Here is a 21,215-nt window from a genome sequence, read left to right as displayed (position 1 = left end):
GTACTGTGGAGTACCGCAAACGTTCAAAGATTCCTGTAGTGTTCAGTAGTGGGTGCTACTGCTAGCAAGACAGAACGGGAGGCAGGCTTGTTTGAACTGGTGGTACTGGGTAATACCACGCACGTCGGATGGCAGGGTGTTCCATAAAATGGACCCCTCAAAAGACCGTTTTTGGTTGATCCAAGGCAGTCTGCACAGTGGATGCTGATATCAGTTGTACATTGTACTGTTGAGATACCGAATTCCAATAAATCAATACCATACCATCAGGATTAGAACAGGATGGTAGGTGGGCGTTTTTAGTCCAATCGAGCTTTAACCCAGTCCTATGTCAGTCCTCCTCTCTTTTTAAATGGATTGTCATCATCACCTCAGGCAGGCACAGTGGGTTGGTCAAAGACTATGATTGAGATACGAGAGGTACCTGAGGTACGAGAGGTACCTGGTTCAAGTCCTGCCTGGGAGCGGTTTTTCCAGCCGTGCTGCTACCCACAGTCAACTGGGAACTTGTGGCCAGGCACAAGGGGTACATGGATGCAGCTAATGGGGTCGTTCTAGGCACTTGTGCCAGTGGTTGTGAGACTTATCCACTCACCCCCACCGTTAGGCGCTGCATCTGCCGCTAGGGTTGACCAGGCGTTAGCGGCCGTCGTGAGTTCCCTTCGGGAACGGACACGATAATTTAATTACTTACTTACCTCAGTGTTCTATTTCAAGTCTTTTCTTTGTGCTCTCCAAGTAGAAAGTGTACTCTGCGACACAAAATACTTCTTTCCACGGGAATTCTCACCAATGATTGAAGGGGGCTTTGACCGAATGAATCCTGCTGTGCATGCGCAGAAGTAGCTTCCCAGTGAGTTGACACATCTGCTGTTGCTGCCGCAATTTGCATTAGCTGCTCTGCATTCTTCGACATCAACGCACAACAGGCCGTCTCCTTTTTGTAATCAGTAGCAAAAACAAACACAACAAAGGATAGAGCATATTAGGCAAGTCACTTCAAGGCAGATTGGATTCATTGCAAAGGGTTCAAAGTGGCGTTGAAGAGGAATAAGTCCGGACTGGTTAGACAAATGCAGTTGGAAGTACATATACCGGTATACACATCCGCTCACACCTTTATGTACCAGTGTACTAGCAGTAGACAGCTGAAATTAAAGGTACTTAGGGAAGTTTAGAATTTCGACTGTAGGCAACACATTTCGATACGAAAATCTACGTACTGTTCTCATTTAGTGGCACTGTGTTTAGAACACCATCTCACTATAACCCTCGCATACTTGTTTCCCTCGCTACGCTCTGAGCCGGCCAATAAAACGTGTTTTGTATGATGGTTTAAGCCGTGAAGGTACCTATGCCTGAGGCGTCTGCTCAACTGGTTGTTGTTTAGGCCTAGGTGGGTCGTACATGATAAGTCAAATTATTTCATATTCCGCAGATTCTTATTATGGTAAATACTAGGGCTGCAAGGAATAGTCGAATATTCGACTGATATTCGTTAGGAACCCGATGGAAGGAATATTTTCCCCTTTTTCGTTTTGAAACGTGCGCACACTCTGCTTCTGTCGATCAATTTGTAGTAATTCTTGAACAGATGGAGTGATATGTACATTTGTTATGTGTTGAGAAAGGGGACTATGACTCACAAGAGTGGTGGACATGACTCCACTAGACATCTACTTGGTCTAGAACAACTGGGGACTAGCCAAACTCTTTCTAATATTCTTTTGGTATAGAATATTCGATTCATTTACAAAAAAATCGATTTAGTTCCTATTTAAATAATTGTTTCAACCTTAGAGATAATTCAGAAATTTGAGAGAATATTCGTTATTCGTTCGTTATGGATGAGTATTCGTTTGTTTGTGAAATAGAATATTCGTTGCAGCCCTAGTAAATACTGTGCTCGGATATTGGATTACTATAATTTTATTCTCTTTACACTATACTCTTCACCTCCTTGTACTGTCTTTTTTCATGATGTGCCATGCAGTACAGACAGTAAGTGTAAAATACAATTCACAAGTGAAAAAAGAAGAAAACTATGGCTGCTACCTATGGTTACCCCTGTTCACTTGAGTCAACAGACAACAGAAGGAAATGTTAACAGGCATTCGGGTTGCTGAATGACAGGAGGTAATGTGCAATGGCCTCACCTGCGTAGCCCTGTTTACAATTGCACGTGAAGTTAGCAAACGTGTTGGTACAGTAGGAATTGACGTCACACGTGTGCGTCCCTTCTGAGCACTCATTCGCAAGTTCACAGAGATGCTTGACGAGTTTTAGTCCTGTCCTGCAGCTGCATTCGTACGTGAAGGATTGGTTGTTAAACGGACAAACTGGATACTTGTTGCATGACTGGGAACGATCATCAGGATCGCAACTCGAAGTGTTGACACAGTCAATACCGTTATACACGCGTCCAGTGGGACATTGGCAAAAGAAATCAGCCGTTCCATTGTTGGTGTGACATTGAAACGTAGAACTACCATTGCATCGGTCTACCACTGAAATGACAATGTTATAATACCAGAAACATGTACAGTGAATCCGAGAGCTAAGGTGTGCTTTATTTTCAAGAGTGCTCATGACAACAAGAAGAAGCTATTATACATGCTAAAGATGGTGGAAAACCATTGAGTTTTAAAGCTTGTTCTTAGTCCGACCATTATGGCGCTTCACCAATAGCTGGTTTCTGATGCTTCGTCCAGAATACGAAACTCTTGGTGACAACTAAATTGACTTTTACACTATTGTCACCTAGTTTATGCGGAATAGATTTTAGACCTCTCCTATTTCCACATAAGTATTGAGTACAATGTTCAGGCAAGAATTGTTAGCTTTTCGATAAGCTCGTGTATTTACTATAGACTTGTTAGTCGCCTTCAAATCCTCAAATCTGCAACAAAGCAAAACTGCCTGCAAAAACAACAGATGTTTATGGCAATTCAACCCTCATCACGTGAGCTCGAGTAGGCTGAGTATATCAACTGTGAATCAAAAATTGAAGTTGAATTCCGGTAGACTGTGTCAATTAAAATCCCTGCAATTTCTCCGTCTTTCATTTTCTAGTTGTCTTTATTTAACTACATCAATTATTTTACCCAGAGTAACTTTATCTCTCCCACTTTGCGATTACCGTCTCAGGTAGTAGCGCCCATAGCCGCTCAAACCTCATCTCTTACTCACATCTTCATTGGTTTGAGGGAAAGATTCAAAATTAATGGGAAAAGTCTGAAGAAAAAATGATTGGCACCACCACCAGGACTTGAATCAGGGACCTTTGTTTGAGGCCAACGATACCGTAAGCTATAGCTGTCAACCAAGGAGAGACCGTTCAACATATTCTTCAGACTTCGAAATGTTTACAAGCAACTCACATGGTCGCATTTTCCCTCCCTATTTGTATTGTATTGTATTTATTTAAAAGGATTCTCCAAAAGCAAATCACGGAAGTCTCCTACATAAATATCGCAAGAAAAATGGGGAAATGGGGGAGAGGAGAGTGGAAGATGAAGCATGGGAAGAAGGGAAACAAGTACCTAAATATCGAGGTTTATCACTCTCTTATTATTGACCCCCACAGAAACTTGTGATCTCTAAGCGGTCAAATATCAGCATATATTGACCGCTTATATTGACCACTTATTATTGACCACTTAGCCCGAGGACTTAGAACTTTTTCCTCAACTTAGAAAAAAATCAGAATTGAAAGAAGAAAAATCTGAAGCCAAATGCTGGGATTTGAACCCAAACTGTCAGATTCTCAGTCAAAGAACTTGGGGAACATACTACAAGAGACAACTGAAAACTTCAGTTTACACAGAAGTAATGTCCAATGTAAACGGCATATGTACATACTATTATACTATTACAATAGTATTCCTTTCTTCCTATAGCAAAGCAAAAACAGTTTTAGGTATGCTATGTCGTGATAAATCTATTATTGCCCTCATAATCGGTCAATATATGAAATATAGACCTCGTAAAAGACCTCGGGGGACCTCGGTCTTTTACTCGTTCTATATTTCATATATTGACCTCTTTAATCGTGCAATAATAGATACATAAAAGCAGGAAAGAAATCGACGAGGGAAGAAATCACCTCTGCAGTTAATAGCGGGACATTTGATGAAAAAAACCCAGCAAGGATTAATTTCAAGGAAAAAAATTATCAAACGGAAAAGTTCGGAATTCCAGTCAGAGAATATCTATGCTGTGAGTAATGAGCCTTTAGAGCAATGCGGAAATTGACAGAGGACTGAACGCAGCGAATGTGTTCTGGAAGTTTGTTCCATTCCACAGATAATCTGAAGAGAGGGGATTTAAGGAAATGGGCGCCAGAACGAGGTAAAACTATAGAGGACGGGTGACGACAACTAAGAGATACATTGAATTTGAAACGAATTAGCAAAGACGGAAACTGGTAAAAGACATGATGAAAATACAGCAAGGACAGAATCTGACGACGCCACTTCAGGGATGACCAGTCGCAAGTACGATTAAGAATCTGCTTCGGGGTTTCCCACTCAGGAGGGTGCCGGGTCTTACAAAGCAGATATGAACGAGCAGCAACGGCTTGCAGTCGGTCTAACGTAAGCGAATCTGAATGGGATACGGCGAATGACCAGACAGGGACTGCGTATTCTAACAGTGGTCGTACGTAACACTTGTAGAGCAAATTCACGGTTGAAGCAGAAAGGAAATGGGCCATATGGCGCAACAGAAAAACACGACTGCGAAACTTATGGGTGATAGATTTTATATGGTCAGAAAAATTTAGTGAAGGAGTGATAGTCACGCCGAGATGACAGTGGCTATCACCTTTCTGAATAGGCACACCATTCATTGTCAAGGGGGATGACGGGCCGGGGCTAATGCATATTTTTGAAAGGGTAGGTGGACGCATTTACTGGTGTTAAACGTCATGGCAGTAGCTGATGACCATTGACAACACTTATCAATGTCAGTCTGGAGCAATGCATGATGGATAGTAAGTGAGGTGTTTGCTGGAGAAACAAGAATTAAATTAGAGTCATCAGCAAAAAGGGATAGGGTACTAGAAGCAGGGGCATCAGGAAAGGAGTTGATGCACAGGTTAAAAAGAAGCGGGCCGAGATGGGAACCTTGGGGTACGCCAGCGGTGATGGGCAAAGGGTCAGAAAGAGTTTGGCCAATGCGAACGCAGATACTACGATCACTGATGAAGTCCTTCACCCAAGAACAGGCAGAAAGAGAACACCAACCTGAAACAGATTGAATAACTAAATGATGACTAACTCTGTCAAAGGCCTTAGAAAAATCAAGAAACAGCTGGTCACAAGAAGACTTAGAGTCAAATGCACGCGAAACAATTGAGGTAAGCTGTACCAATTGGTCAACTGTTGACCTCTTTCGACAAAAGCCAAACTGGCTGGAACTGATAATTTTATGGCTCTCAACAAACGAGTAAAACTGACGGCTAATCATAGACTCATACAATTTGGCAACTGCATTTAACAGCGATATACTAGGACGGTAATTGACTGGGTGGGAAGGATTACCTTTTCCCTTGAACACAGGTACAACAACGGCAGATTTCCTCTCCCTGGGCTGAGTACTGGACAGCAAGCAGCGGTTGAAAAGGGCGGAAAGAGACTGTGACGTGACCTCCGCTGTTTCACGGAGGATGCGATTGTTCAGCAGTCCAGCGGTTTTACGTTGAATGGGAAGTCTGGATAGCGTGTCAAATACGGACTGCACAGAGAATGGTTGTATGGAGAACTTCACAGTGGACGTGGCCCTTAGGGATATCAGCGAACGCACTGCCCAGCCCATCTGCGCAGGTCAGCCTGGCCCATCTACGCGCGGCCGACAAGAAAACTCATGAACACTTTCATTTTTTTGCAAAATAAATCGTGCGAAGAAGATGCACGGAATGGCTGAAAACTAGGCTGAGGAATAGTAGCATCCAGAGACTCTCAAACAAATTCATGGTCCGTCGCTTCTGACAATGGCAGCGAAGACATCAGGGAGCTGATTGCAGCAACTCTCTACCAAGCGCGATGCTGGTTACTCACCAGGGCAGGGCGCTTCCATCGCGCAAGAAATGGCCGCGAACGAGAAATGGAAGTCCGATTTTGGAACGATCCAACCAGGGAAATTCCTTGAAAATGGGCCTGAACACCTCTCATACTGGTGTTTCACGATGTGCAAACTTTCAGAGAAATCGACCGGGGAGAACGTGGTGAGTTCGTGGGTCCTCGAGTATCGCGTATGATTTGAATGGTCGCGGGGACAGAAGAACAGTAATTTTACGACTCCCAGCGGTGCAAACAGACCGCGGCCATGTTTTCTCTGTCGGCCGCGATCACGTTCAAAAAATCGATGACGCAATGCATACGCAGAGGCCTGCGCAGTGCGTTCGCTGACATCGTCGTGGGTGTTAAAATACCAGCTGAGTGCAGGTCAGGTGTTAGTAGTGGCGCCTGGCTGTAGCTCGCAAACACTTTGGCTAGGAGATTCGTCTTTTCCGTATTACTCGTGGCTGGGTAGGCTTGGTTGTCATGGTAGAGGTCAGGGATAACCGGAGACGGGCGATTCGCATTACAAAGGATCTTTGCTTTGCGCCACCATGTACGGGTTCCATGATGCTGAGCCATGTCTCTCGCCATGCTCTCGTGATAATGGCGTTTCGCCTTCCGGAGCAAGGAAGTAAGACAGTTACGTGAGAGTCTATACGCTATCCAACTATCTGTAGATCCGAGACGTTTGGCCTTGGCGAATAGGCGATCCCGAAGCCGCATATATTTCTACATAAAACTGGTTCACTTTGGAATTGTCTCCCTCCCAGATTGACAATTTTAGATTCCCTCCCCGATTTGAAGCGTCATTTACATATTCACATTGCAAAGCATCAGCATCAGTTCGACTGCATTGATATACAAGTACCTTTGATGTGCAATTATTGATTTACATGCTTGATCTCTCTCAATGTGTGTCTTTCTTGCAGCAGTATCTTTTCCAAACTCGTTTTGCACATTATTCATTGATTTGAGGGAAAGATACCAATGGGAAAATTCTAGAGTGAAAAAAATGTTTGTCACCACCAGGACTCGAACTAGGGAGCTTCGATTGAGGCCAGCCATGCTCTAATCACTGAGCTATGGTTTAGCTGTCAACCCAGTAGAGACAGTTCAACATGTTCTTCCGACTTCGTAACTCACGGTTCATGTGAATCCACACAGGCGGGTGGGACGCAGCCCTCATTGTAACCCACACGCGTCACGTACAAACTAGCACACGGGGTCCCCAAGTAATAAAATATTTAACCCTCATTCCGGGTTGTGGGGTCCAAACGGACCCCAGGGGTCTGGTTTTTGGTATATCTTTATTTTCTTTCATGATATCTCTCTGAAAATACAAGTATTCCTCAACAACTAGTTATGAGAGGTCATCAAATTGTCTGGGTTAGAAGTTCTTGATTGGTTTCAATTTTATTTCGGAAATCATGCGTGGGGCCGTTTGAACCCCAGAAACCTACATCGTATTCAGGTACAATAGGTGGTATAGTGTTCATCACCTATGGCTTAGCTGTCCAACAAGCCTGCCTGCATCACCAATGAGAAGGCATCCATGCATCTCATTTTCTTGGGGCAGCTCGATACCGACTTTGCGAATGCTCGTATTCAGTGTCGCGTTGACTTTGAGCTAACAGAAAACACGAATAATGACTGTTGTGTTGGCACACACAGCTGCTTTCTTACTTGACACACATACACGAACTGTGTTGTTTTATGGAAACTGGAACTAGATATTTTGGCAACTGCCGTTCAAACAGGGTAGATAAACGGACGCGGATGCGGGGTCCATTCGCACCCCGGACACGTATTTTTGATTCTCCAAAAGTGTTTGAAGAAAATACTGTGTCATACAGTCCTTTATGGAGCTTTGGTAGACCATTTACTAGCCGGAAGCAAAATATTCCCCTTGCGAATGGACCCCGCATCCGTGTCCATTTACCTAGCCTGTGTGAACAGCAGTTGCCAAAATATCTAGTTCCAGTTTCCAAAAACCAACCCAGTTCGTGTATGTGTGTCAAGTAAGAAAGCACTACTTTTCGGCCATATAATCGGAAATGCTCAGTTGCTGGTTTCATGTCTCCTTCACGTCATACTTCACCTTTCTGCTAAAAAACGTAGTTTGTTTTCATCAGTGATAAACGTGAAGAGAAACACAAGAACAAAAACTCTAAAATATGGTCTGAGCTCATGGATACTCAGCGAAATATAACTGGGGTCCAAACGGACTCCGATAAACTGGGAACGTAGGAAAAAGTCAACATGGAATGAGGGTTAACTCGCACTTTGCACACTTTCCTTTTTCCCAACTAAAATGCTCATAAAAATAAATAAATTTCACGGTTCGCGTGAGACTCGGCTGAAAATGCTCATACAAAGCTCATAAAGTTACTAGTAGTACATACATCGGTAGGCGCTTGCCTTTGGGTTATTTCATACTGTTCTTGACCGGGCTATGGTAGCTTCGTCATCATTGCCCTGTTTTCTTGTTGGTCAACGACAAGTACAAACTGTGCAGTTCTGCCCAATGGTGTGACCAGAATGCGTAATGTATAGAGCAATCGTCTTACCGCCCTATTCTGCAAGCATATCCCTCGGGATTACGGGGAAAATGGACTTTCCTTTGCCGAGCAATGAGTACCGGAGCATTTGCTGGAGCCACTTGAGAACGCCATATGCAACAAATTTATCCCAGAGCTAACCTGCCCTGCGTCCCCAGGCAATGTTTTACGTAGCGTATTTGAGCTTCCTTGCCGCCTGGGTGGATTGGGCCTGATAAATCCAAGGACCTTGAGCGCACAGTTTGCTACTTCCACCCGCATCACAAGAGTCGCTCACCAACATAATTCTGGCTGGAGAGAGAGCCCTCGGAGGGGCCTTGACTTTAAAGCTAAAGCTGACGTCCGGGCGTTGATATGTCGGGCACGAATTGCTGGGATGGAGGCGCAGTGTTACCAAGTGCTCTCTACCCCATGCGGATTGCCCAGTGCCATTTTGCAGAATTTTTCAGAGTTTTCCGTACCCGTTTTTCAGGTCAACATTTTGACTGATTTAGTTCACTTGTGAAGCCTACGCACGAATTCAGATCAGTACAATATTAAACTTCACCAGGTCATAACTTTGGTCTACTTCGCTTGATTCTCACAATCTAGGGCTCGTTGGAAAGCTCTAGGCAGGAGGAACGGCAGGATGCCAAGTTCCATTATGAAGCCGTCACAAATCAGCCGCCGTAACAGAGCAAAGTCGTCTCCAAGCCTAATATGCATGCAAATTCGTCCCATCAACACCATTCCACTCTCCTTCATCACAGAACGCTCAAATATATTTGAGGCGATTCAAACTTCCGCCGGCTACATCATTGTAGTACTCAGTCGCTCAAAGAGCACGCAAAAAGGGATTTCCCACCAAAATGGCGAAGAGTTCGATCAAAAATTTGATTTTGCCCAGGTAAGAATACCTGAATACGGCGCGCGATATCTCTGGAGTCCGACATCGTAACACTTCAACGATTGTTGCATTGGACAGCTTGGGGTTTTGGCTACCACGTAGACCCTTCTATTGTTGAATTTACACAAGACACGATGGAGTTACGATGCTTTTAGTATTCGATTATATATATGATCGTCTGCGGGATATTCGATAGAAATCCGTACCGCTGACAAGTCTTCGTTTTTCCGTTACAATACGGGCAAATACGAACGGTTGGCAACACTGGAGGCGGTGCTGATCAATTCCTCCGAGGCCCTGCGCAACAGCATTGAAGTCGCGCGTGCGAAGGGATCGTCGAGCTGGCTAACGTGTCGCCCATTGAGGAAGTATAACTTTAGTCTAGTCTTTGGCGGACTATGCTCGGCCAATCGTCAAATTATGCTTTTGATTATGCCACAATTATGCCAACAAATATGCTGAATTATGCTGAATTATGCTCGGTTCCACTATGTATTCACGCTGTACATAGAGGATTGAGAAACCACGCATACACACACGGCCATGCCCTAACCATAATTTTTGTCTAAACCGAAGGGTTATGCCGATCTTACACGTTGGAATCCGTATAATTATTATATTATTATTATTATGTGCTTGTTCGCGTAGACATCAGCATGGCCTGCAGCTGCATTAATGGGCATGCGAATCATGCAAACCAGCCAAAAATGTTCGCATAAGCCACTTCGAATAGATACAAAAGACCATAACAGTTTCAAAAAAAAGAAGAAATATGCGAAAAGAAGACAAAAACTAGGGTGCCGACACCACTCGGGCACAGATGCCCACCCAACCGCTTCGGTCAGCAGCAAGGGCACGGAACGCCTCCAGATCGACTTTGCTTGACAAGGAAAGTCCAATCCGCTTGGCATCATCTTGTAGTAGCGTCGGTAGTGTGTGTCTTGGTCGTCCCCTCCAGCCCGCTGGACGAGGCTCTGCGAAGTACGCTCCCATGGCCAGGGATGGTGGGGAGTCAGCCGGGAGCCGGAGGACGTGCCCAAAGAGCCTCCACCTAGCTCTCAAGATGATAATGCGGAGAGGAACCGCGCCGGTACGCTCATAGAGCCTCTCGTTCCTAATCCGATTCGGGAACACAATGCCGATTAGCGCCCGCAGCTGTTTTCGGTGGAAGGCCTCAATACGGCTCAGCTGCTGTTTCGTTGGTGCCCATGTTGCACAATTGTAGCAGAGTACAGGGAGTACAAAGGCATTATAGAGCCGGATGCGGAGATCCTCCGAAACTAGCGACCTACGGATCCACAGCGTCCAGAGTTTACCAAAGGCAACAGTTGCCAGTTGCTGTCGCCGTAGCATATCCTCGGCATCACCTAATAGGGACCCGAGTTTCTTGGTGGTTCGCCACTCCTCCTCGATGCGATCAGTGTGCCGTTCGATGTGCGTGTGCTCTGTTTTGGTCTCATTCACTTTCAAATCCCATTCGAGGAGCTTGTTGGATATGGTTGGAAGGAGGGTCCTCAGCCTCTCACCATCAGTAGTCACGAAATCCACATCGTCGGCGTAGGCAGTTTCAGTTGGTAACCCCAGGGAGATATCGGCAGGGGGACGTGGTAGAAGAAGAGGCCGGACATCACGCAGCGCACCCTCAAGGTACACAATGAAAAGAACAGGAGACAACGAGTCACCTTGGGGTGTGCCGCGGAGAGTGGGGAATGACGGGCCCTTAGCGGATGGGAGTACAACCCGCAGTACGGTGTCCTGGAGGAGGTAACTGATCATTCGGATTTCATCCGGCTGCAAGAACGATCCCAGCACCGAGATGAGCCGTGGCCTGCTTATACAGTCAAACGCTTTTGACATATCAATGCCTAGGATATCCAGCGCACAGCGATAGCGTTGGCATCGAGCCGCCAACCATCGGTATGACCACACAACATCTGTGGTGCTTCTGCTGGGGCGGAAACCACTCTGTGTGTGTGCAACGAAGTTGTTGACGTCCTTGTTGATCCTCCGCAGCACAATCAATGATAGAATCTTCCTGAGCGCTGTGAGTAAAACCACGGGCCGTAGGTGAGCGACTGGTCCCCTTGATTTGCCAGGCTTTTGTAACGGAATAAGCGACCCACTACCGATGCTGTTCAGGGGCAGGCCTGTCTCGACGGCAGAGTTGAGGACCTGGGCGATATTGGAGTAGACGAGGGCAGGTGAGTACTTTAGCAGCTCCCCTGGCATGTTATCTGGGCCACTTGACCTGCCATTGTTCAACTTTCCAGCTGCCTGTGTCACCTCTGCCTCAGAAATGGGCCGCTCAAGCCGGCGGTACTGAATAGCGCAATCCTGGTCGGCAAGGCCTGGTCGCCGCAGCAACAGTGCACCAGGCTCCGGTGTGTACAGCTTAGAAAAGTGGTCGGTGATTTGGATGGCTACCGAGACTGGCTGTATTACTTGTCTACCCGCTTCATCATGCACAGTGATAGGCTGTTGTTTTTGTCGCTGGAGTAGATGGACTGCATGAAACATCTGTGCTGTATCCTTCTTTGCTTCTACTTCCCTCGCCCGAGCGTCCAGCTCATTCGATGCTAGTTCCTTTGCTCGCAGCCGGATTCGGTGTGAGAGGGTGTTCCGCCGATGCTTCAGATCAGTCACTTGCCGTGGATCCCTACTTGTAGTTATCAGCAGTCGTAACCGTTTTTTCTCTTCTGACCAGGAATGTAGCTGATCATCCATGAAACGCTGTTGCTTCTTTGGGGGCTGTGCCAGTCCAATGGTATTCTTTGCCGTTTGCTGGATGAAAGACGAGATCGATGTCCAGTGTGCTTCCGGTGTGGATGTGTCTACTGCGCCGTTGGCGATCCGATGGGTGAGTTGGGACTGGAAGTTTTGACGGCAGGTGTGCTCGCTCAATCTATGAACCTGAAACTTCTGAGCTTTCGCGGTTCTTTTTTTGTTGTTGTTATGTGCCCACAGACCATAGATCCTGCTCAGACGGGCGCGTGCGACAACGAGCCGATGGTCTGATTTCACCAGTGTCCCAGCATAGGATCGGGCATCTGTGAAAATCTGCTTCTGGTTGCTGCTACTCAAGATGAAATCTATTTGATTGTATATAGGGATAGAGCAACCGCCGTTTGGGTTGTGCCTCCAACCTGTCCAGGTTGTCAGATGCCTAGCTGGATGTTGAAAGGCAGTGTTACATGCAAAGAGATCAAACGACTCGCAGAAATCCGCTAGCATAGCTCCGCTGTAGTTACGACGTCCACGACCATATCGTCCGGTGCACGAGCCGCCTGAGTCATCCCTCTGGCCGAGTTTGGCATTGAAGTCGCCAGCGACGAGAACGAGCGAACTGGACCTTACTGAACCCAGGCAATCTCCGAGCGCTGAGTAGAACTCGTCGAGATGGACATCATCTGCCGCTACGCGGGTTGCCGTTGGCGCATACACATTGACGAGAGATAAAGTACTTCTCTTGGACAAATTGATTTGTATCGCAGCTACTCGGTCTGATACTGACCATATCCGATGAATACGTTCAAACAGGCTGTTGTGAATAGCGAACCCAAGCCCATAATGCCTGTTCGCCGTTGGTAAGCAGAATATCCTGTAGTCACCAGCTAGTTCGTCGCAGCCGTCCTTTATTTTAGTCTCTTGCAAACTGCAAATTTTAATTTTGTATTTCCGAAGGTCATCAGCAAGCTGCTGTTTCTTTAGGCTTGACGACAAGCCGCGGACATTGAATGAACCCACACCAAAGTCTTGTTCTGTACTACTGTCATTACGTTGAGACGCAAGCGTTCGAAGTGAAGAAGACATTGAGTATTATTATGCCGGAGCATAATGTTTTGACGAAATCCCAAGATTATGCCAAATATTATGCCGGCATAATCCGCCAATGGCCTATGAAAAGGAGTCGTAAATGGGGTACGTATTTAAAAAGCAAACATCTGCAGGCTTTCTGACAAAGCTGTATTATGCCCCTGAGCATAATTTTTGTCTAAACCGAAGGATTATGCCGACCTTACACGTTGGAATCCGTATAATTATGCCGGAGCATAATATTTTGACGAAATCCCAAGATTATGCCAAATATTATGCCGGCATAATCCGCCAAGGGCTACTGCACTCTCAGCAAGCAGGAGTTTTGGGACGGGTTGTGCCTCCGGTATCGGACAGGGTGGGCACCTGCAAGGCTTCCATCCCATTGCTCCTGTGGCCATAAAGTCAATGTGAAGCACTCGCTTTCGTGTCCACGTGGAGGTTTCCCGTTGATAGGACATAACGCTATCCCAGACACAACTACCCAGTTGTTGGATGAGGTGTGCTCCAATGTCTCCATTGAACCTGTGTTGCAGCCGCCGACTGGTGAGCAGTTGAGATAACGTACTGCTAATGTAGAGAATCATGCACGACTGGATGTGGCTGCCAGTGGTTTGTGAGGCAGTCGATTTGAGCGAACCCTTCTTGATGTTCGGGTGTTTAACCCATATACTTGCTGAAATCGATCTGCACCACGTACCACTGTGTACCAACACCACGAGAAGGAGAAAAGACGACATTATGAGGAACGTGTCTGGAACGTGGAGCAGTTATCTTTTGTTCCAGTGGTGATGTCGGCAAGTGGAGGGATGGGGAAGGTGGCATCGGCATTATACGCAAGGGTGGCCGCTCTTCTGGCAGCAAAGAAGTCCGAGCAGTATTGTCACGTCACGTCCTATGTTCGATGTAAGTAAATTAGTTGTCTTTCTCGCTACGTAGGTCTTGTATTATGTGTCTCCGAGGTTGCAGGAAGCTGTTCGGACGTACCGTGCTTCTGGAGGCTGGTGCTTCGTCTGCTGCACTAGCTGAGTCGGAGGCTCCAGTTCCGGTCTACATTTATGGATTTCATTGATACTTTTTTGAGGAAGTTCACTTATTAATTGTTATGCTGTTGCCTCTTGTGTGCTCCGTGTGCGGCTGGTTGGGTTCTTTTCTTTATGTTTGGGTTCTTTTCATTTTTTTGAGTTTTTTTTATTTGCTTTGAGTTCTTTACATTTTAAAATTGTTTTGGATTTTAGTTGCATTCCTATCATTGATAAAGATGGTATTTTTGCCCGTACAAGAGGCTTGAAACAATGTACAAACAAATCTCCTTTTTCCTCCCTTCTTCATATGTGCTCTGATTATATCCTTGGGGGAGGGGGGGGGGGGGAATCAGCAACCCTTTTCAATTATTCGGGTGAGCTGAGACCCTCTTCAGAGAAAGTAGGGTGTTTTCAAGTTATCTAGCAATCTTTTGTTATTCAACTTACAGCTTTTGGCAAACCACTCCAAAGGAGGACCTCCACGGATTCTACCCCTGTTTTGTCTGAGTATTTCTTCCGCAACACCAAGAGCACATGCGCTCGCCAAATCCAGAGTGATTTGGGTATCTAAAATATAACTGATTTATTACAAGGACAAGATAAATAACACAGCACACAATGCACATGATAATGCCTTATGTGTTAGCTTAAATTAATTTTGTGCAAAAAATTAACTAGACTCTTTTTTGCTGAAACTGGGATGTTGGTCCAATAGAAAATACAACAAGGCAAAAGACAAACTGAAAGTATTAAGTCTATGGCCTATAAATAAGCTAGAACGTATTAAATGCATTAATGCTCTCCCTCTCTGTCTATCTATCTATCTATCTACAAAATGGAAGCTGTCCTCACAAATATTACACTATCTGTTGCTATCCCGAGTTTCTTGAGTTATCAATGAGTTGAGTTATCAATCATCAGGCAACATATCTTTAATTTATTTATTTCACTCAACTCGTGGTTCATGACCAATTGGCACGCAAAGTGCGAGAGAGGGGTGATAGCCAACCACGGCAAGAAAAGAAAAGAAAGGAATGTAGAAAAAGAGAAGAAAGAAGGATAGACAAGAATCCAGCAATGAGATCCTATTGTACTACATTATGCGATCGGAGTGCATTTTTAAAGCTGGAAATACATTTTGATGTCTTAACATGCTGGGGAAGTTGCAGCCAAAGGCTGTAGGACAAAAACAGAGGAGAGTTGGTAAATGCGGCTGAATTAGCACGTGGAAGGGAGAGACTATTACGAGTGGACCGGGACAGAGTAAACCAATTGAATACGGAGAGATGAATGGGAATTTTACCTAGGCGAATTCTGTGGATCAAAACGCAAAGCTACTGTTTGCGATTATCTTGCAGTGGCTGAGTATTGCTGATACAATAGAGCTCAAGACTAGGAAATAAACGCTGCTTGTTAAACAATATTTCAAGAAGAGATTTATGTTGGATTTCAAGTTTGTTTACAAGATGTTGACTTAGACTACACCAAGACTGACATGCATACTGGAAAATAGGTAATAGATACGAGCGATAAAACATAGAACGGCATGTATTTGGCAAATGAGAACGATGAGGATATAGTATGCCGAGAACACTACTAGTTTTCTTGCAAATATAGTCTACATGAGGAGCCCATGTTAGACAGTCGTCAATAATTATACCAAGGTGCTTATGTTCATGGACAATTTCTATGGTCGATGAGCTGCCAGGACATGATAAAGACACATTACAGAACTGATCACTAGCACCGCTACAGAAGAACATCACTTTGGTCATACAAGTGTTCGGTCTCAGCTTCCAAGTCAACATCCAAGAAATGGTGGAGTTTATCTTTTTCTGGAGGGCATTGACTAGCAATTGCTTGCAACTACTTGAAGCGGAAACTGTGGTGTCATCGGCGAACAGTGAAACATTAGGGACAGACATCGGTAGATCATTGACGTAGACTAAAAAGAATAGTGGCCCCAGGGTTGACCACTGTGGCACACCAGAATTAATTGCCTGGGGAGACGAGAGGGTGTTGCCGACGCGTACAGCCTGTAACCTGTCAGTTAGGTAGCTTTCAAAGAAACAAAGCAGGTTGCCACCAATGCCATAGGCACCCAACTTGGCAATCAGGCCTCTACGCCAAACAGTGTCAAAGGCTTTCGCCAGGTAAAAGAAGCACATGCCAGTATGTTCTTTCAAATGTCGGGACTGCATGATGTTTTGGATTAGGTGGACTAGGTGCAGAGGTGTGGAGTCCCCTCGCCGGAAACCAGACTGCATGGTATGCAAGTACGGGGACAAGTGTCGATATAGCTGATCGTACACAATGCGCTCAAACAGCTTTGAAGTACAGCACAGTAGGGAGATGGGTCTGTAGTTCGTTGCATCCAACCGGCAGCCTTTGCGCTTATAAATTGGGACCACTAATGCGTATTTCCATGCTAACTGAAGGAGGGCTGTGAGGTCCACTAAAGATATACACAGCCACACAGCAACGCGCACAAATAGAAAGCGTTAAGTGTGAGGAGAGGCGGATGGGTGGAAATGGTGTAAAATTGTCCATTATTGTAACAAGCGCTGAATCAAGCGCGTAAATCCTGAGTTCACAAACGCATGCCTGGCGTCAGGGGTGCAAGGTCATTGCGCCGCGATATTGGCGTTAATCATTGACACAACAATAATAATAGTGCAGTATGTCTAGTTCCAGTGGTCATCAGGTTGCTTTGTCCATGTCACATGTTTATGTGATTCCGATGAACTTCGTGAGCCGGTGTTTGTTGGCATGGCGACATTTGGCAATGATTTCGCTTCTCTTGTTCAGGCTTTGGGTCATGTCAGCAGTGAGGATACGTACCTTCTCCGTGGTACAAAGGCAACATCTATTCGTTGCGGGGTTGTACGAGCTGGCCCTGTCCTTGATCCTCCAAAACAGCTAATACTCGTTGTTGTCGGTTTTCTTTTGCTAGAGGTTTACGCGCTCGAGTCATTGTTTGTTACAATAATGGACAATTTTACACCGTCTCCACACAGCAGCCTCTCCTCCTCACACTTCACGCTTTCTTTTTGTGCGCTTTGCTGTGTGGCTGTGTATATCTTTAGTGGACCTTACAGCTCTGCTTCAGTTAAATATGTTGCCTGATTGATAACTCAAGAAACTTGGAGTAGCAACAGATTGTGTTTTCTTGGTGAGGACCGCTTCCATTGTGTACTAGCTCCAGTGCACCCCAACACTGTTGAGCCCTCTTTGCGGTGGACGGGACCACTCCCCCTGTATCTATACAGTTGTGGACATGGAAATCCGATCGCACGTCTAGCGGCCCCAGGGCGCTGGCCATGCAGCCGTGGATAAGCGGTACACACATGCATTTATGCGATGCAGCGCGCTGGTCGCATCGGAATAACATGACTTGTGCACTGCACGCAGCGTTCCCTACGGGCTGAGGGCACCGGCCAGATTTCCATGTCCGCTACAGTATCTATCTCTCTCCCTATCTATCTACTCATATCCAATGCTGTAGACAGCAAGCTGCTTCGGCCATTAAGGCCTCATCAGTACAGCTACGAGCTAAATAGGCCGAGCTACCAGCCATGGTGCAAAGGAGGCACCACAGACATTAAGATAGCTGGTCGCTCTAGCACGAGAGTGCTCAAACTACAAAAAGTAGCGGGCATTGCCCGATGCAGCCGCACTAGAGCAGCCTACTGAGAGTGCTCAACAAGGCGAAAGCCGAGAAGGGTGATACCCAATGCTGTAGACAGCAAGCTGCTATCTACTCTAACCTGTTGACAGATTATCTGCCGCCATCCATTGCGATCCGCAGCAAACTGTCTTAGGTCGTCCAGATGGCTTCGGCTCGAGAGGCCCTGCTTCACTCAACTGAGCAGGTCTTGGTTCAGGGTGCCGACGAGCGACGATCTGGGCCAGCCCCTGTACCCACGTTGCTGTGGAGTGATACCTAAATCATATAGCTATGCAAACCCGAACCTGATAGCTATGAAAAATAAATGTGCCAAAACCAGATTTAAACCAGGCCCGAAAGAACATTTGCCGGAGTGCTCAAACTTACAAATCAGTGAGCGCTGAATAACGCAAACAGCAAGGGCACTACCCCAAAAGAAAGTGCTCAGCTGCTACAAGAGCAGGAGCGAAGTACTCAATCTGCGGACAGAAATGTCTCGTCCTTTGTGGACTCAACGAGAGAGCTTGGAAGCTCAGGGCCCTACGCTATACTTTTATGCTTTTTTTGCCTAGCTCATCGTACATGTTATTAGAACTGATGGAAATGTTTTTTCCGCTGATTGGCCACATCATTGTATTGCAAAAACGTTTCAATCATTTTGAATATGTGTTAGGCAAAAGTATTTGCAGAATTTATTGCAGATTGTTATTTCCCTAATTTCATCCACTTTTGGTTTGCTCCTTCTTTTCTTTTTATCTCCTTATACTGTAAATCAACAAATTTTGGCCGATGAGAAACTTTGGCCGATCTCGAAACGAAACTTTTCGCCGTATTACGGAGGATTAGCAAGACAAAATTCGCGTTCGCGTTCGCAAACATTTTTCAGTTCGCGAACTGGATTGCGAACTTTCGCATTTTTCGTTCGGAAAAGTAATCGGAACACGAATCGCGGATTCGTGCCAGGGCAGTCATAAATTTACCACGCTGTACTGTCTGTACACAATGTACGTCGTGTCAACGTCATGCATGTGCGAATTCTGTTTGCTAATCCTTCTCATAACGCGAATTCCGTCACTGAGTTCGACTTTCCTTGGAGAGCGAACGCGAACGTGAATTTCGTCTTGCTAATCCTCTGTATTAAACTTTGGCCGATTGGAGTTTTCAAAAAGAAATCGATCTCCAATTTTTGCTCTCACATGCATCCATTGCTCAATAATGCATCATTTGCCTCTATGACAAACTTTGGTCTGCGATTTACTTTGGCCCTTTGGTACCATGCGGCGATATCAGCCAAATTATATCGCCAGCGAAAATTAGTTGATTTTAATTCAGTAATAGGGTTTTTCTGGCCTTTTTGTAGTAATACATTGACCTGTTGAGCCAATGAGGTCGGCCGAATCCATGGTAGCACATTACATAACTTTACAGTCTCCTAAAATACGTATCCTGTCCGACGGCAAAAGAGGCTGCAGATTTAGTTTTCTGCGCGTCGACGGGATGTCTGTCCTGACGTTTTCTGGGACCGGCGCTAACTCTGCCGATCACGGGCGTTCTGGAGTCGACGGGATGTCTGTCCTGACGTTTCCTGGGACCGGCGCTGACTCTGCCGATCACGGGCGTTCTGGACTCGACGGGATGTCTGTCCTGACGTTTCCTGGTACCGGCGCGGACTCTGCCGATCACGGGCGTTCTGGAGTCGACGGGATCTTTCTTCGAACGTTTCCTGTGACCGGCGCTGAATCGCTCGTTCACGCTTATTTTGGAGACGACGGGATCTGTCGCCTCCTATCATCTATTCGGCACCTAACGTCCATTCTAAATTCATTCCTCCTCGTCTCCCTATTTCTGTCCAAATCACCATCTACACCAGGGAGTCGTATACAGAATACGACGAATATTGTGGCCAGCTGTTTGTACGGGATGGTACCGGACAGATACGGGAGCCAGTAAATATTGTGGCCAGCTGTTATGTACAATCCTGTAGAGCCTTTGTAGTCACAGATACGGGACAGATACGGGACAGATACGGGATAGCTCGAGGCGTGACACAAACACACAAACAAACAAACAAACAAACACCAAATTAAATCTGTGTGGACCCTGGCTAGCGCCAGACGTTACTGAAGTAACGTCTTCTGCATAGCTACGGGAATAAATGAGAAAATGAGGCCGAACCTGATACCCATGAACAAAAATCTATCTATGTATTATTTTTATTCGTTTGAAGGTAACTTTCATGCAATGATCCTTTCCTTTCTTGGTCATTTTCTTCACCACTGCCATTGTATTACTAAGCTACAAGTACGTGTACAGCAGTATCATGGAAGGTAAGAATGGCCGTTATGTGATGGCGGTGAGGTGCGGTGTGGTTAGTGAGTTGATGGTGTGCATACGCATGGGCATTTCGCCGCTTGCTATGCTGTGGTCTGCCAATGTCGCACCTGGCTACCAGCACTCTCATGTCTCAACCATTAGCGGTCCATTACATCAACCCCAGGTTAGTGTTTCACAACGTTTTGCACTTGATTTTCTTGCTTAGCCACAATCTTCGCGCCTCTTGCGCGCTGGGATTATGCTTACACCTTTGGGTACTAAAGTGTTATTTTCACTGTCGTTAATAGCCATTCTACGATATGCGCCTTCACTGATGAGAGTTATAATTATACTCGGAAAATCGGCATGAAGGAATTCAGTACCAACGGACGTGCCGATCTGCTGATTGTGTGCTTGGGCTAGGTGTTGAGGTCGGCTGGAGAGTGCAGTGCTTGAGTGGCTGTTGATGAAAAATCTGTACATGGCCAAGTGTTGCTGCTTTTTCTATTTTTTGTCAGAGCGTAGAGGATTCACTTGACAAAGCAATAAGGCATTCACTATCTCTGCCTCCTTCCGTCTCATATTTGGAATTCTTCACACTCTCTAGGCCTTGACGGATTATGCTAGCATAATTTTTCGCATAATTCTTACCAAAATCGAATAATCGCATAATTCGAGGCAAATTGCATACGAATTGCATAAAATTGTAATAATCCACCTGTTCGCATCAAATTCCATACAGTTGTACATGTTCTACAAGTACAAGTAGATGCACTAGGAAGTTGTAGGTTTACGACTCCCTTGATAACATGTCCAGTCCACTACAATCAGTGATGGTCGTAGCTAGGTCGGACGGTGCGTTGACCCCGTTGAACTTTTGCTACTACAGTA

At 45.7% G+C, this 21,215-nt stretch overlaps 1 protein-coding gene across 1 annotated transcript in view; it reads right to left on the bottom strand.

Moving 5' to 3' along the window:
- Positions 1-21,215, bottom strand: part of LOC135828021 (uncharacterized) — a 49,434-nt gene that overhangs the window by 9,532 nt on the left and 18,687 nt on the right. The window contains exons 3-5 of the mRNA XM_065340457.1: positions 14,792-14,922; positions 2,157-2,507; positions 791-937 (exon numbers count right to left, since the gene is read on the bottom strand). Coding sequence (XP_065196529.1) covers positions 791-937; positions 2,157-2,507; positions 14,792-14,922 — 629 coding nt within the window. The remainder of the gene's footprint in view (positions 1-790; positions 938-2,156; positions 2,508-14,791; positions 14,923-21,215) is intronic.

The sequence above is a fragment of the Sycon ciliatum genome, chromosome 12, assembly GCF_964019385.1.
Source record: "Sycon ciliatum chromosome 12, ocSycCili1.1, whole genome shotgun sequence".
NCBI classification, from domain to species: Eukaryota; Metazoa; Porifera; class Calcarea; order Leucosolenida; family Sycettidae; genus Sycon; species Sycon ciliatum.
The sequence above is the reverse complement of the archived record's forward strand: the minus strand, read 5'-3'. Positions and strand labels throughout refer to the sequence as shown.